Source organism: Paramisgurnus dabryanus, chromosome 1, assembly GCF_030506205.2.
Source record: "Paramisgurnus dabryanus chromosome 1, PD_genome_1.1, whole genome shotgun sequence".
NCBI classification, from domain to species: domain Eukaryota; kingdom Metazoa; phylum Chordata; class Actinopteri; order Cypriniformes; family Cobitidae; genus Paramisgurnus; species Paramisgurnus dabryanus.
This window is the reverse complement of record NC_133337.1, coordinates 21,128,925-21,146,000: the sequence shown is the minus strand read 5'-3', so window position 1 is coordinate 21,146,000 and position 17,076 is coordinate 21,128,925. Positions and strand designations below refer to the sequence as shown.

At 37.3% G+C, this 17,076-nt stretch overlaps 1 protein-coding gene across 2 annotated transcripts in view; it reads left to right on the top strand.

The window, feature by feature from the left end:
• The first annotated feature begins 1,280 nt into the window (after window positions 1–1,280).
• sema3c (sema domain, immunoglobulin domain (Ig), short basic domain, secreted, (semaphorin) 3C) overlaps window positions 1,281–17,076 on the top strand; it is a 65,671-nt gene continuing 49,875 nt past the window's right edge. Inside the window, exons 1-3 of one of the 2 annotated variants that reach the window (XM_065269439.2) lie at window positions 1,281–1,445; window positions 3,427–3,556; window positions 11,747–11,910. In XM_065269439.2, the coding sequence (XP_065125511.2) occupies window positions 3,540–3,556; window positions 11,747–11,910 (181 nt within the window). In that variant the 5' untranslated portion in view covers window positions 1,281–1,445; window positions 3,427–3,539. The remainder of the gene's footprint in view (window positions 1,446–3,426; window positions 3,557–11,746; window positions 11,911–17,076) is intronic. The other variant, XM_065269441.2, reaches the window with a different exon arrangement.

Genomic DNA, 17,076 nt, shown 5'->3' with positions numbered 1-17,076 from the left:
ACTTAATATATATTTTGTGTTGACATGATGTCTAATCAAATTCAACAGCGGTTTGATGGAATCATTTTCTTTCCCTTACTGGAGATGATTCAAATTAGACAGATACCAACATGAACAAAACTATGCAATGTAGCAGCAAAATATGATCCATGCTTGGTTTCACTTGCAATGGGAATAAACATGCTTATTACCACAGTGCTCACTGAGTTATTGACTGCCTAAGACATGAAACCACCGAAGAGACATGAAGAAACCAATATTTGCAGCCTATGCCATTTAAATAGTTCTGCATATTGTTAGGCCAATGCCGTTTATGGTTACATTAAAAGTAATGTCAATTTTTGTGGTTAAAGGGATAGTTTACCCAGAAATGAAAATTCAGTCATCATTTATTCAATCTCATGTTGTTACAAAACTTTATACATTTATTTGTTCTGATGAGCACCAAGGAAGATATTCTGAGGAATGTTTGACCATGAGCCCCATTTACTTCCATTGTATTATTTTTTTCTAACTATAATGGAAGTGATTGGTTTGGTTACAAACATTTCTCACAATATCTTCCTTCATGTTCACCAGAACAAAGAAACTTATACAAATATATGAGTAAATGATCATTTTTGAGTGAACTATCCCTTTAAAATAGTTTTCCTTTTCCAGCCTGTAAAGTCATCTATAATAGTTACGATTTGATTTATCTTAAAAACACAGTGGCTCTGTGATACTTTTGAAACATTGCTCGGTTTGTTTGTGAATCTTATTCTAGCATTACCTGTTTTTCCAACCAATGGAAGACATGGGAAGTGTTTGGGAAACCTGTTTGAAAACGGTTTCTTTTGATGGTGCTGCTAGTGGTGCAAAAATGCCACATTTCACCTTCATTTCCTGTTATATTTTAGGATTTTAATAAGCATTTTTGTTACTGTGTGGGGTGTTGATTTCATAATGTAGAGTTATGGTGCAGTCTGATCAGGTGATGGTGTAAAGTTAAAGATTTAACCCTAAATCTCAACCCTGGAATCCTGGCACGCTCTTCCAAACTGCTGCTGTCTCTGCAAGTAAAGAGACTTGCAGAGGACTGGAGTATCTGTTCAGTTATTGGTTTAAGAATGAGAGAGAGAGAGAGAGAGAGAGAGAGAGAGAGAGAGAGAGAGAGAGAGAGAGAGAGAGAGAGAGAGAGAGAGGAGGGGAAAGAAAAGAGGAGGGGTGCTCAAGAGAAGAGTGTAAGTGTGTAATAGGAAACCAGCCCACCCATCTCTCTCTCTCTCTCTCCTTCTCTCTGCGTTTACCTCTCTCAACCTCTCACTTTCCTGTCCCACTGTCAGCTGGTCGGAATAACACCTCTCTTTACTCTCGTTGGGGAAGTCAACACTGTATTTGTACATCTGTGACTAGAGTCCCGATCCTCTCTCTTCAGGACAGCACCGTAAGGAAAGCCTCAGAAGGTGAGTACTGTTTGGGTCAGATGGGGTCTTGTTTGAGAGGAGCGGGGCAGATTTAGAGGACGGGGTTCTCCAGGCGAACAGGTGCAGAGTCCCACTAGAGACCGGGGAAATATCAAGACCTCATACATGCGTCAGTCGCTGAAAGAGGCGTCTATTTCGAAAACAATTTTTGAAATGGACATTAATATTGTTATTTGCTATCTGTGTTGATGGAGTGCTATATACATACACTTTATTATTGCCTGATGATATGGAATTTTTTTTTTACAAATTTTAAGTTTTTCTGCTATGCTTGACTATGCCAAGCTGGTTTTTAGGTACTTGTCATCTGGCTGAATGGTTAAAGTAAACACCAACTTGTGTATTAAGGTCCATAAAATTTTCCTAGCTAGATATTTATAGTTTTGTGAATTCATGTGTCATTTTTTCCTAACCCAATGTGATATATCATTGGTGGGATTTATTTTGTAGTTAATCATTAACAACATTTAAATTGTCTATTTATTAATAATGCCATTTTGACGTATTGCTATCAATTATTAAGGAATGTAGTCTGCGAACAATAATCATGTTTTCTTAAATGGTTTCAATCTGACCACTCATCCAGGCAGCTGATATGTATTATGTTGCAACTACAGAGCGATACTTATTGGCAGAGGCTTTGGGGAATGCATGCTGTGTGTCTTGGGGAAGAGGACAGTAGTAAGTGTGAATGAGCCATGGGAGTTTGAAACAGAGACAGTGATGTTATTATTTTATAACTGTGCCCTAAAGATATCATCTGGTATTTGTTGCAGTGTAAAACATACTAAATTTTGGATTGTCGCAATCTGATATTTTGTGCTTGACGGGATTGTGCATTGCTGAATGACAGGGTGTGGTAATTTACATTACAGTTGCGCATTTGGCAGATGCCTTTATCTAAAGCAGTGTATTAGAAAGTATACATTGTACATATATTATAACCTACATGTGTTCACTGAATTGAAAATATTGTAAATATTTGACGAATGTGTATGACCACATTCAGACATTTTTGTATGATTTATCTTTGCCCCTGTGACATTGGGGTCAGGAGTGGGGGTTCATTATGTTTTTTTTATATAATAATCATACGTTTTTGCACGATTAGCTTCATGTGAATTCATACGATTTAGCCAGCTTGTAAAATATGTACCAATTCTTAAAGATCAGGCATTGCTCAGAAATAACCAAACATGTTACATGAAACTAAATGGCAGATATTGTATTGTTTTATGTTTCCTTTTATCTCTCACTTTAAGAATATCTTTCTATTTGTGTAAGGCCACATTTATTAAATATACAGTACTTTTACTTGAATTGTTTGCACTTCTGTTAAAGATGTTTTTAAACATGCAATAAAAAGTAGAGTAGCAATCCAGACTTTTCCAAGAGCTCATACTTCACTAGCGAACCCTTGCTTAATATTTGTCCAGCACCGTTTGTACTGTTATCATAATATCTCAAATCGTGTGATTTTTGAAGAAGATGCGTGATATATTTTTTTTAACCAATTAAAATTAAGATCTTTATATAGTACATGATAAAATGGTAAAATGTATTGTATTTATAAGAAACAGATTATCATAAAGATAAATCTCACCTAGTACACGACCACTGCACTCTTGGACAGCATAAAGCATACAACCTAGTAGTCATCTTTATAATAACTCTATGTTCCTACACTGTAAAAAGTGAAAGTTGGATCAACTTTAAAAATTACAAAAGTACAAAAATTTAAGGTGATTTTTTATTACCGGTATTTCAATTGGTAACACCAACGTAAAGGTCAAAGGTTTGATGTTAAAAATATGAATGAATTGTAAGTTGTTTGGATCAAAGTGTTTTCCAAAAATACAAAACCCAGTTTTATTATCACATAAATCTGATTACATCCTATCAGTTCGAAAACATCTCATAAAAACCTTTCATTTCCTCCCATCTGTTTAACCCATCTCAGGTGATTCAGTTCTTAGCCAGCATCACCTGTTTTGTTTCCAGTGAGCAGGAATAATTGCGTCTGACTGACATTTCCATAAAGAGGAAGCTGGAAATTTCATTAAGCAGATAGCCATGACAAACACAAGACGGTAAGCTTGAAGATAAGCTGATTGTAATGCATTTTCAGGCTGTTGTGCTATATAAAGGTGCACTATGACATATAAAAGTTTACGGGACGTCACTCAAATGAGAAACTGATACAGCTGTAGTATTGAATTCAAATGGTATGACTTCTTAGTATTTTCTAAAAGGAATGTGCTTTGAGAAAAATGTGATGTCAGATGTTTTGAAGAATGTAAGACAATGTGAATGGGACTTGTTCATGCAGATGCAGAGTGAAGACAGCACAATGCTAGTTTTTCAGTAGTTCACAGGTTAATGTAATCCTTAATAGATTTAGCTTGCTCAAAATAGCCCCCAATGACTCTTACAGTACTTTCATATTAGTAATGATGACTAGATGTTAAGTGGAGTTGGGGTTTAGGAACGATGCCAGAAGGAATGTCTCAGGAGTGAAGTAGCCATAGCTGATATATCAAAGGTTTATATTTCAAAGACACTGATTGGTCAAACGAGCCGATTTGTTAAATGAGCATGCACCTTCCAAACGTTTAGTTAAAAAATTGTTGCTTGACAGTGTGTTATGATGCTAAAGTGCTCTGAAGTTGCAATGTTGTTTGTTCCTAAGGTGTTTTCGTGTTTGAGTCAAAGTTTTCCCATGGGATTTATACAGAATTCATTCTCATGAATTTTGTATAAATAGCACAGCTTTTAAAAAATATATACGGCAAAGTCCAATTTTGCGTGCATATGATACAGCAGTCCTTCCCGTTCACTTTATACCATGCATTTTTTCGTGTCATTTTATGTATTAGTTTCTCTATTTTTTTCATTGTTGCTTGGTGTTGGAGTTAGAACCACTATCTTGATACATTTCAGACATCCTAACCCAAGCGACCATGGTTTAAAAATAGAAAAAATTGAGATACCAGTAAATAAAATGACACGAAAAGATGGTGGTATCATATATCAGATATCATATGCGCGCTAAAGAGGACTTTGGCGTATGTGTTGCACGACTTTTCAAAAGTCAATTCATGAGAATGGGTTGGATTTTTTACCAGTTTTATCATCCGCCGAGTATAAGTCATAAGTCTTATCATCTAGAAAAGCAATAGCATATCTTTTCTTAGCATGCTGCATTACTTGAGGTGTCATTTTGGTGCATAACACAAACAGTACATGCCAAAATTACTAAGGGTTAAAGGTTTCTAATTCTATGTGGCAATTATAATTGTTACTTGTAAACAACAGCACTAAAAAACGTATATATCTACCAAGATCTGTAAAAGCTCAATGTCATATCAATTATGCATATACATATTTGAATTTTGCATATAACTTATTTTGCTGGGTATATATGTGGAATTTGGTCATAAAGTAGACTTCTATGCGATAGATCACATATAATACTGATTTGTCGCATTGAGGAGACATGAAGTACATCAGGTACTACATGTCAGCCCGGTGATGGCTTTGTGTTGGTCCAGTGATGACTTTAGCAGCTTTAGGAGCGGCAGAGAGTCTGTATTGTCCAGAGAGCGGTAGCCTCCTAAGAGCTTCTCGATCTGCTACGTTCCCTGCCAAAAACATTTTAGCCTGCTGCAGTTTGTCATATGCTCAAACACACACACTCACATATATACACATACGTACACTTGTATATATGTACTTACTCAGATACAAAACAATGTGAGCACTCTAAACACTTTCTTTTACAAACATTCAGCCATACACATTTTTACACATGTATACAAACTTTGTACGTAAGTAACATGTTATTTCATTATGGTAACACACCTCAGTACTCGAGGGGCTGATAGAGGAATTCTTAAATGTAACAGCTAGCTGTGTGCACATTGAATAACTGGCTAACTAACTATAGTAGCTGAACGAGACGTTTGATTGGATTGATAAATGGCAGGCTACTAAATTACATTGTAATTATATCAAATTCAGATTTCAAATGCAATTTGTAAATTTTCATTGTGGTTAGGCTTTGGTTATGTTGACAAAAAGTTAAAAACAAATAACTTAGTAAATTATTGATCAAACAGAAGATAGCATGTTCAGACACTCAATAAAAATATTTTGAAAGGGGCTTCTGGAGTTTGAAGTTTTGAGTTGTATCGATACTTATTATTATCATTACCATTTGCTGTATTTGCACCACAAACAGTTATTTTGCTTCTTACCACAATGGAAATTTATGTGGCAAGACATTTTAAAGGACATTTCTTTGCCCAACAAGATTTGAAAAACTGACTACACTCTCAAAAATAAAGGTACAAAAGTTATCACTGTGACGGTACCTTTTAAAAAGGTCTTAAAAAGGTCTACAGATATGTACCTTTGAGGAACCAGTAAGCACCTCTAAGCTACCAGTGTGTACCTTTAAGGTACCAATATGGACCTTTTAGGTACAAAAGTCAATTGACCAAAAATCATTGCATTAGGCCACGTCAAGCGGAACCTGCGTCTTATACCTCGTTTACACAAAGGAAAGACTCAGATATTTCCCTGCGGTTTGGCCTCTCATTTACACGAAAACCCTGTTTTTATTAAAAAAAAAAGATTATTTGTAAAATCTCCGGCCAAAGTAGAGATTTCTGATAACCCCGGTTATGTGTTACCGTGTGAACTGAGAGAAACTGGGTTTTGGATTCTGAAGTGTCACATTATGTGCCAGAAAATGCTTAATGTCATGTGAGCGCCCTATGTTTACAGTTAAAATGAACAGGAAGTTGCTTGTGTTATTCATTGGTCTCGATTCTGATTGGTTTGCATGGCTTTATTCCCTGCACTGCCGCCCATAGGTTTGGCATAGTTATTATGGCGCTCAACGGCTTATTTATGCGGGTTGATGTAAATGACAAGTTTTTTGAAAACGGATGTTGTGTGCACAATGTTATTATTGAAACGGAGGCGGGAAATATTTGTTTCTCTAAATACCCAGCTATGTGTTAATGTGGTCTTAAACAACGCTTCACAGAGGGTGTGCTAAGGACGTCGGCAATTCGGTCAATAAATGGTAAGCTGTTTTAAAAAACTTTGGTGAATAATGCTGCGTTCCAGGCAGGTTTTTGAGCACGTGAATTACAACCTCAAAACCACGACTTACGACTCTGAAGTGGAAGCAGGCAGCCTGTAAACCATGTTTTTACAACCTTCTACCTGTGAAAGTGCACTGGAACGGCAGTCAAACCCGTGACTTCCCACCCGTGAACTCGTACTAGATCGATGTACTCCCAGTTCAGAGTCGTGAGTCGTGGTTTTGAAGTCGTGATTTACGGATTACAGGTTGCCTGGAACGCAGCCTTAATGTGGTTATTAACTTTAGGGGCCCTATCTTGCAGCCAGCGCAATTGAGCTTGTCAGTGATGCATGTATCATTCGTATTTTGCACCGGCGCACAGCGAGTTTTTCCCTCCACAGACGCACGTCGGCAAACTAGGGAATGAACTTGCGCTCCCTGGGCGGTTCAGCGCAAAAAAGCAGGCGTGTTCCGGCGCAAACCATCCCTGGTGCTATTTTGCAGTTTCAAAAAACAATTGCGCCACTGACCAGAAAAAAAAGTTTAAAGTCAGTGGCGCGTTGCGCGTTGTTCATTATGCTATTTTAAGGGCGAGCGCTTGACCATAATGTATAGCGTGCACAACGCGCATACACTTTGCTTATCTAATCTACACAGATGCAACAGTTCTCATGCAAATAACGATTAAAATATTTTCATAAGTTTGTTGTGTGGCTGTATAACGTTTATTTTATGTAAATAATAATTAAAATGTTTTCATAAGAAACCTAATGTATATGAACTTGATTTGTAAGAGTACTTTGGGGTTGGACCTTGGTTGCGTTTCTTGGGTCCGATTTCAAAGTCCCCAAACCCTTTCAGCGGTGAGGGTGGACGCAGCGATGTCCTCTGCTGGCGTCAGGTCCTGAGGCAGATCCACCTCCCGTTACACGGCGTGCCCGATTTATGCTGGCAAGCTTGGGATTCCCCCGTCTCCTGACATCATTGTAGCGCTTGGCGCAACGAGGATGCCAGCTGATGAGACAATTGTGGCTATTTCCTCTCACGCCTGTTTAACCGACGCTGATTTGGGCGAGTTTCTTCTATCCCCATACAAAACAACTTCTCTGTCTTTGACTGCTCTTACAAGAACGTCGGTCTCCTTGGCTGTGAACCGCTCCTGGCGTGCGCCTGGTAAATCCGTCATAATAATAGCAACCCGCCATGGACCTGCGCCCTTGCGTTTAAAGGGAATGTTGGATAGCGTTCTGATTGGTTTATTTGACGTTACGCCCAAACCACACCTATGAATAATGAACCTACTTCAGACCAACCTCTTATTGATTTGCACCCGGCGCAAGAGTTATTTCTCACGCCGGGAAAATAGCAACAGCCCCCAAGATCCGCCCACAAACTCACTTGCGCTTTGCGCTTCGTACTTGTGTTTCAGATCGTTAAAATAGGGCCATAGGTGTTCTTTGACCTTTAAGCAGCGTGGTGGAAACATCCATAAACAGTGCGGGGGTAAACACGTCATCTGTATCAAAACGTTATGATTGGCCCAAAGCTATCAGTGTGTTCTGACTTTGTCTGTTTTAAATGCGGGTAATCTATATTTTTTGTTCACACATAGTGCTTACCATTAAATTACTGGAAATCTTACGACCTCTCTATTGGCAGCACCAATTTACCAGAAAGGTTCTGTTCACACATAACCTGTTAACTGCAATTTACCAGTAAATTACCAGTAAAGACTGTATGTGTAAACGGGACGTCTTAGACAAATGGCAGGTAAAGGGCGATGAACACCAATTCCAAAGTTTGGAAGCTGTTTACCACCAAAGCTACTCTCAAAATTGGTGTAGTATTTGCCAGATTTGTTTTTCAATGAAGTGTTTCAGGGCTTTTATATTAATGCCTGCTATAGCACCCCCTTGAGGCAAACAATTCAAATGCATGCTTATACTTTTAAAAATGCAAGGTTGTTTCAACCCACGTTTGTATCAAATATTGACTTTCTAGGGTAAGTTTAAGCCAAAAACTGAGTTTGTCTGTATATAATTCATCCATGGGTTGAAACAACCTAACATTATTAGAGTGTATGTAACTAGAAGTGATTAAGTTTACATACTTGAGCATGTTTCAGGGAAAAAACAATGCAAGTGCTGTTTTCTGGTATTCGTGTCTTCTGAATGTGAAACACACCCTTTGCAGTGTTTCGTGTAGTCAGACATCCATTGTCGAGGTCTTCTACATTGTTTCTATGAATCTTTCACATGATTCATGTATAAGACATGAGCAGAGAGACTGCGGTACTCACCACCACTCCTCTGCTGTCCTTCTACTCTTTCTCTCTGTCTTACAAACAGCCCCGCCGCTCCCATAACGCGCATCACGCGCTGTGCGTAGGGTACCAGGTCCTGAGAGGGCACCAAAATAATAGCCTAATGAAAAAAAATTATAATGCTGATAGAATTTCATTAGCCTGTAGAAATATTATTTGGCACTTTTTATCCATGTATATGTTACAAAAAAGGGGGAACGAGATAATTTAATTGCTCTAGTATAGGAAGTATGCCCCCCAGCCTTTGATGGTCCGTGCAGGTTGATCGCGCGGGCGCCTGACGAAGTTCAGTAGCGCCTCACTGCAGAACACGACATCCAGGGGGCGGGGTTGGATTTAGATCCAGGGGCGGAGCTGGATCCCGATCCAGAGATCCCATTGGTCGCCAGTTTTACCACAAGACACGTCATACACGTGTTGCTGCGTTACCATTTCCGCATTTAGCCGTAACTAAATTAAGTTATTATTTTGACATAATAACTAACTTCACTTATGACTACAATAAACGTAGTGCCTTTAGGGTGAAATGTAAGTTTTTTGCTATAATGTTTTGGAGTAAAACATTTCGGGTAAGCCTACTACGAGTAATCTTACCACATGCAGTTTAAGACCTATTAATGGATACAGTATTAATATGCATAATTATTAAGATATATAGGCTATGGCATGTTATTTAGAAATTAATAAATTGAATGTTTATCTTGTGGACTTTGAACTTGTTTTAACGTCTTTGCTTACAGCCATTAGGAAACAGGTTTACTTTTTTTTTTAAATTTGCTAATAAAAGATATCAAATAAATAAGTTTATATATTTACTCGTATAGGAATAGCTGTGTAATAAGTGGGATAATGTACAAATAAATCCCTTCAGTGATATCAAACTGTCGGGAACGTGTCCTTACCTCCCCTTACACCTAACTGTGATACTTTCTAAATTATGAATCTTTCTCAACTATATTATTAATCAAACGTACACTTAAATTGATAAGAGCAAACGTTGGTGACCACAGGTTGCAACTAATTGCGGGCTGCAACAACGCAAATATACTGGTTCATTTGGCGGAACAAAGTATATAAAGTGGGAGGAGTTGGATCTAGATCCAACCCCGCCCCCTGGATGTTGTGTTCCGCAGTGAGGACCATCTCACGAAGTTTGACAGAGACCGTTTCTCAATCTGAAGGCTGCAGCCTCCAGAGGTCGCATTTCCAGGCTGCATACGTCATCAAAACGTTTTTATTTCGTAATATTAACAATTATAAAATTGACTATTATTCTTGGTTCATCGTAAATTGTTGTAATATGCTTATGACTTGCTAATGTAATGTCCAGTTAACTGAAATAAACCAGGCTTGATGACGTATGCAGCCTGCATATGCGACCTCGCGCAGGCTGCAGCCTTCGGATTGAGAAACGGCCAGACAGTAAACTATTGGAAATAGCCCCGAAAAGACAGCAGGAGTCATGATCGGAAAAAAGAAGAAACTGCGGGATAATGCCCGTGCATCACTTCCAGGTAAATCCATCATGTTTTATCATTCACTCCTAAATAAGGGAAATGCGCATGTGCTGCAGCTGCTGCTAATCGTAATGCGCCTCGAACTTGCTGTGCTGACATTAATGTTAGGAAACTATGTTGTTATAATTTATTACTTCAGTGCAAGCTAAATTGAGATTTTACTGTAAAACAGTACCTATGCATATGCATTTTACAAATAACTGACGGCAGCTGTTACTTTCTTTACTACGTTTCTTAAGATATTGAGCAGTAGTTAATTTTGTGGTTTATTTTGACGTGATGCTGGTTAATACTTTCTCAGTATAAGTTAATGTTAGCAGTCAGTACACATGGTAGGCTAAAAATTCCTGACTGTTAAATATATAAAAATATAAAATGTCACCATGTATGATATGAAGCAAACATTGTGACACTTAGTTCTCTAAATCTTTGTTTTATTTAAGAATATTGAGCATTCTTGTTTACTTATTGGTGTTTATTTAATGTAATTTATTTAAAGTGACATTGTACTTGGAAAAAACATGTCTGGATTATTTTTTATTATTATTTTGCTATTCTATTTAAGTTTGGTAATTTTTTTCTATTTTGCTATAAAAGTTAGCACTTTCATATGTGTAGTGTTTGTTGACTAAAGCTGTGATTTTACTTTCTGCTATTAATTTATATGTTTGGTAATAAAAAGTTAAACTTCCAAAAAAAAAATTCTCAAGGTTGGGGGGCATTTTAAAGGAATTATGCTTAGGGCACCAAAATGGCTAGCAGCGGCACTGCTTACAAAACAAGTATTATTAATATATAATTATGAACCGCATGTGTTGTTGTTTTCCAAGAGAGTTGTGGTCGGACTTCTGGTCTCCCTTGAGCATATAGCGAAAGTTCCTCCACAGGAAATCAAAGTTCTCTACATGTATTATTGAACCATAGTGTTGTCCCATAATAGACCGGAGAGGAGAAAAACAAGAGACCAAATGTTCATTCTTTTGTTAGAAGAAAAAGTGTCAATTTCCCTGAAGAGCTGTCTCTTCAAACATTTCTAGATTTCTTTTTGGAATGGTAAACAAATGACTTGGGCTGGACATGGGCCACTGTTTATGGAGATGTGTTAATCAATGTCATGTCACTTTCCTTTTCCTAAATAAATGAAATACTTCTGACAGACAAAATATCTGCGATACGAGAGAGCTTTCCTGTTGATCTAATTGATGTCTAGGAGATACAAACGAGACATTGAAGAGATGGATTTCCTGTTTTTTTTTTCTGTACATTGTGAAACTGCAGATGAACTCTGTGAAGCCTATAATATGTAGTTTTTGTCTTCAACATTTTTCTCACCATCTTTTTGCAGGTGGGCTGGTGTGACTTTCTTCTCAGCAGTCATGGGGAGGTCAGGAGAGATCTGGATTTGGTCGCTGGGGAAGGCCGTATGGTTGTTACTCACCCTCCTCCTGTTTATTACCTACATCCATGGTATTTCTCCACCACAGCCAAGGGTCCTCTTGTCATTTCAAGGTAAGAATGGTTAATGTCATACTCCAATCAAGGCATTTCCTCTTTAGATTGGTGTTTCTTCAATTACTAGACTGCTTCCTGATGTTCTTGATGAAGAAATAGCAGTGAGGCACATTGCTTTGTTGTGACATCATTTCCTCTTTTGATGAGATCACTTCTCTTGCAAAGTCATTGCTCTCTGTACCAATAATAGTGCTTTAAGAATGATTGAGTTTTTTTTATTTGATAACTTCTGACTCACTTTCATGAAAACTATTAGGGCAGGTTTAGTTTAGCTTGAGCGGGACTCCAACTGCTCTGGTCCGGCATGGGAGTCGGGCGCTCTAACAAGGCGATCTCTAGCGTCTGTCGCCAGAGAACCTTTTGAGGTCAGGGAGTGAGGTCTTACCTTACTGCAAAGCTCTCACTGACTAGCTCACCTCCGTTAAACTCACCCTCCTAGACCTCTCTCCTGTATCCGGGTCACGGCACCAATGAAACATACTCACACTGGCCCTGAGCAGGACTCAAACTGGTCCAGCATGGGAGTCGGGCACAGAGGCTAAATGTAATGACCTCTACCCTCTGTCGCTAGAGCACCTCTTTCATTACAAATGTACATTTAAATATATAATAATAAATATATTCTGGACAACTAAATATGATTTAAAAATGCTACTACATACATCAGATAGCACAAGATAAATGTATTTTAGATGATAAGCTTTGAAGGTGTTTGTTTTCAATATTATTGTGTAGCCAAACCTTTTGAGTAATGGAAGAAGATCTGGGCTTTATAGTTGCTTGGCCAAGGCCCGCTCAAAAAATGATCTGACTGATATGTAAAGCGATCAATCAGTTTGTTTTGTCCAGCATATAAATGTTAAGTTGATGTCCTTACATCTCCCAGGAATCCTATAGATAGGGTTCAGTGGCAACAACATAAACAGAAAGTTTTTGTGGACCAATACTCATGTCCATGGCACGAAATTCAGCTTTTTTCCGTGCCTTGAGCACGAATGGCTTTTTCATGACCAGTGTTGGGGTAACGCATTACAAGTAACGTGCATTACGTAATAATATTACTTTTCTGAAGTAACGAGTAAAGTAACGCATTACTTTTTAAATGTACACATTAATATTTTAGTTACTTTTAAAAAAAAGTAATGCCAGTTACTTTTCAATTAAATGAATTCAATTTAAAAATAAAACAATGTACTGAATTAAACTGAACATGTTAATGTAGAATAACACACTCCTGAGCGGGAACAGTTTGAGTCAGAAACGGAGATGGCAGGCCAGAGCTTGACATTTTTTGCGATCATAAAAACACCTGCATGGCCTGAAAGAGATCAAGCCTCAGCCAAGTAAGAAAAAGTAACGCAAAAGTAACTTAAAAGTAACGTAAGCATTACTTTCCATGAAAAGTAACTAAGTAACGCAATTAGTTACTTTTTTGGGGAGTAACTTAATATTGTATTGCATTACTTTTAAAAGTAACTTTCCACAACACTGTTCATGACACTTGCACGAATTTCTATAAATAGTTTTTTGTGTGCGTTGCACGACTTTCTTTTTTCGTTTTATTATGTATTGTTTTCTCATTGTTTTTTTAACATTTTCTTACCATTGTCGCTTGGGGTAGGGGTTAGAATCACTTTCTGTTACATTTTTAGATATCCTAACCCTAAGAGAATAGTTTTGAAAGCAGCGGAAGAAAAACATATATATACCAATACATAAAAGTACATTGTAACCCAAACCCCAAGCGACAAATGTAAAAATAGTTTAAAACAAATGAGAAAACAATACATAAAATAACACGAAAAAGAAAGTCGTGACACGGACACGAGAAACTATTTATAGAAATTTGTGCAAGTGTCACGAAAAAGACATTCGTGCTCAAGGCACACAAAAAAGCTGAATTTCGTGCCATGGACGCGAATAAATTGATCAAATTTTGCGTGACTATAACACGACTTTCCATGAGATCATGTTGAACCAGACCTATAAACAAACACAGACCGGAAATTAACTTTGGGCCAGATGTATAACTGCGGCAACACATGTGCATCTTGCACAACTTCAGCAGTCCTGAGGTGTTTTCAAGTTTGTTTGCCTTATGCATCAAACGTTCAACCATTGGTCTATGGGCGTGCCATCTGAGACTAAGACTGTAAACATTTGACATGCTTTTTCAATTTACTTAAATAATTTTGGGATTAGGTTTGGTTTTATGATGTCCAGCTGAGGTATGCTGTTAACTGATCGAGTGGCAAATGATTTTCTATTAGGCAAGGCAAAGCTTTTTGTATATTTGGTGATTTTGTAGTTATAAAGTGTGTAACACTCTGATTTTTACAAAATGTGGATAACTTGGGGTACATAACTGCATTATTAAATATATTACAACTAGATTAATTACAAATGTTAAATAAATTGTTAAACAGATTATTTATGTGTCATACAAAACCTACACACAAGATCTCTATCTGTTTCATTTTCCTTTAATTTTCCCAAAGTGATGTATAAGTCGACAAGTTTTAAAGTCTCTTAAAGCCACATGTCGGGTTTGACCCAGTTTTTGTCTCCAGGCTGGTATTGTTTATTAAAACTAAAACCAAAACTAAGATGAAATCTGAAACCAATAAAAGTTCAGAGTGTATTAATTCTAGAAACTTCTCAAATTAATACTTTACTGTTGTTTCTAAAACTAAAAGGAAAAAAAGGAAAACTAAAAGGAAAACTTATTTTAATCGACAGCCAACATAATCTTGGTTTGTACTCCAAGTACTAATTTAAGCATAATGTTTCCATAACTTTGACCATCCAACAGAAATTGCTGAGCTGATCTCAGATCAGATGTCAGAAGTGATCTCTCCTCTGATCTGCTGTAGCAAACATTAAATACAGTCACGTAAGGAGATGTGTGATGTGTCAGCACACATGGCATCTAATGGTGTAGGATACCAGCGGCTCTGAATGTGGCTGTTGAATATGAAAGTCTGACTCTTGCTCTGTTCCTTAGTGTTTGTTGATACTTTAATACCATTACTCTATTTCCACTCCAGTTGTTTTATTCTTTCCAGCCCATGTTTTCGCCCTAATTTTTCCTTTCTGGACTTTCCAGCATTATCCTTGGTGTATTCATCCGGTTTTGTTCTGAGTGCTGGAAAGAAAGAAACGCTGGGATGCATTGGTAGTTACAGTATGCCATAAGCAGTGTCAATGTGGATTGTGCCAGATCGGAAAAACTCCAGACTTAGAACATTCCAGATTTGCTCCGCAGCTTTATAAAGAAAGCCAAGTAATGTGATGTGTTTGACATTAATATGAACTTAAACAGGCGAAGGTTTGTGTGTTAAATACAAATTGACCCTTTGCTAAGCCTTTGCCTTTATAATGCTACTGTCCAATCCAAACATACTGTAGTATTTGTTACAATTAGTCATGTTATTGCAAAGCAATTGGTCTTTTCACACTGGATTGTTTTAACCTGGTTCAGGCAAACATGCCAGTGATTCTAGAATTTTCTAGGAACTGATGAAATTTACTGTATTGTGAAACACTGGTGTGGGCACTTACTGTATATCGTGATTCAAAAGCCCAAAAGATAGTATATGCTGTTTTTGGCTTTTCCAAATCTTTTAATAAGAAGTACTATACATCTTGTGGATTAAAGGGATATATGTGTCGCCCCTCATTCCCGAATAGGAATATCTATATTCTCCTTGGAAATACTTATGTTAATGATAATAATAATACATTTTATTTATAAAGCACCTTTTCCAAGCTCAATGTCGCTGTATAAGCACAAAACATTATCTCCTTTAGAGTGAATTTAGGTGACATCCTTTGAATTCTTTCCACTTTATAAGCACATTCATTTATTGACAGAAAAACCGATTGATTAATCTAGGCAGGATTTCAATGGGCCATGGAATTTCTGGAATATCATGGAATTTCATGGACGTTTTTTCCAGACATTAAAGGCAGGGAGTTTTGAAGTCATGAAATGTCAGGCATTTTGTTTGTTGCTTTAAATTTTAGTTAATTAAAATGTTTTCCGCTTGTTAGGTTGTGACGTAAGGAATGCCGTTTCCAGGTCCAAACCTCCACTGATTTCATGTGAGACTACAATCTAAACAGCTGTTTATTGGCATTGTTTATTAATATTCATCTCTCAGACATAGGTCATGAAAATTCAGCTTTTTAGTCAGTGAAAGTTAAGGGAAAAGTCAGGGAATTTAAAATTTGGCTTAGAGTGGGAACCCTTTATGGGCGTTTTTTAAACCAGGGATCAATTTACATGTCATGGAAGAAAGGTCATTTTCAAATAAGTCTTTTAGTCTTTGATTAATGGGACATTTACTAAACCCAGCCTGATCCTAGATCAGACATCCAGACACGTGGGTGTTTTTATGAGTGTATTTGACTGTAATTGAACGTATCTAAGCAGGTTATGATAATCTCTGAGGAACTTATTCAGTCTCTGGGATCTCTGGGAAAGCTAAGTGCTAGGAGAAATATCAAAGTTGTCTTTACTATTAAAAAATCAGATTGTGTTATGGATGTTGTTTCACGGTACATAAACATTGTAACACATGTTCTGGGAATCCATCAACAGAGATAATTTATGAGGTCCTAGTTTGCTCTTTAAGTGATTTAGACATTCTTTTTGTCCCATAATGGTCTTTTGGATCAGTTACTTCTTTTTGAGAGCTTGGAAGAACAATGACGCGTACGTGAAAAATTAGAAGTTGTATACTGTATATCAGCTGGATTGGCCAGGAAAGCTCCAGATGTTTTGGAGTGCTCCAGTAAAGTCACTTTGCAATAATCTTTATGGGAGAGATTGGAGCTTTGGCTGTTTTTAACTTCTATGACCAGAGGAGAAAAATACTTAAAAGTGAGAGTGAAAGATTCCTGCTGTGGAAAAACTGAGATTTTTGTTATTCCATTTAAAAAGATGGAATAAGGGAATGGCTTTCCGAATAAGAGAAGTAATAAACATCAGAAACAAGCGATGATATGGTAAACTAAAGGACTTGTTGAAAGCATCTGTAAAAGTCGAAACTGGTGACCCAATTACTGTAGATATTTCCAAAAGGGAAAGATTTCTTAATTTTTGCAGTCCCAAACCAAACCAACACATTGTGAGAAATGAATCTGGAAGATAAAGCTAGG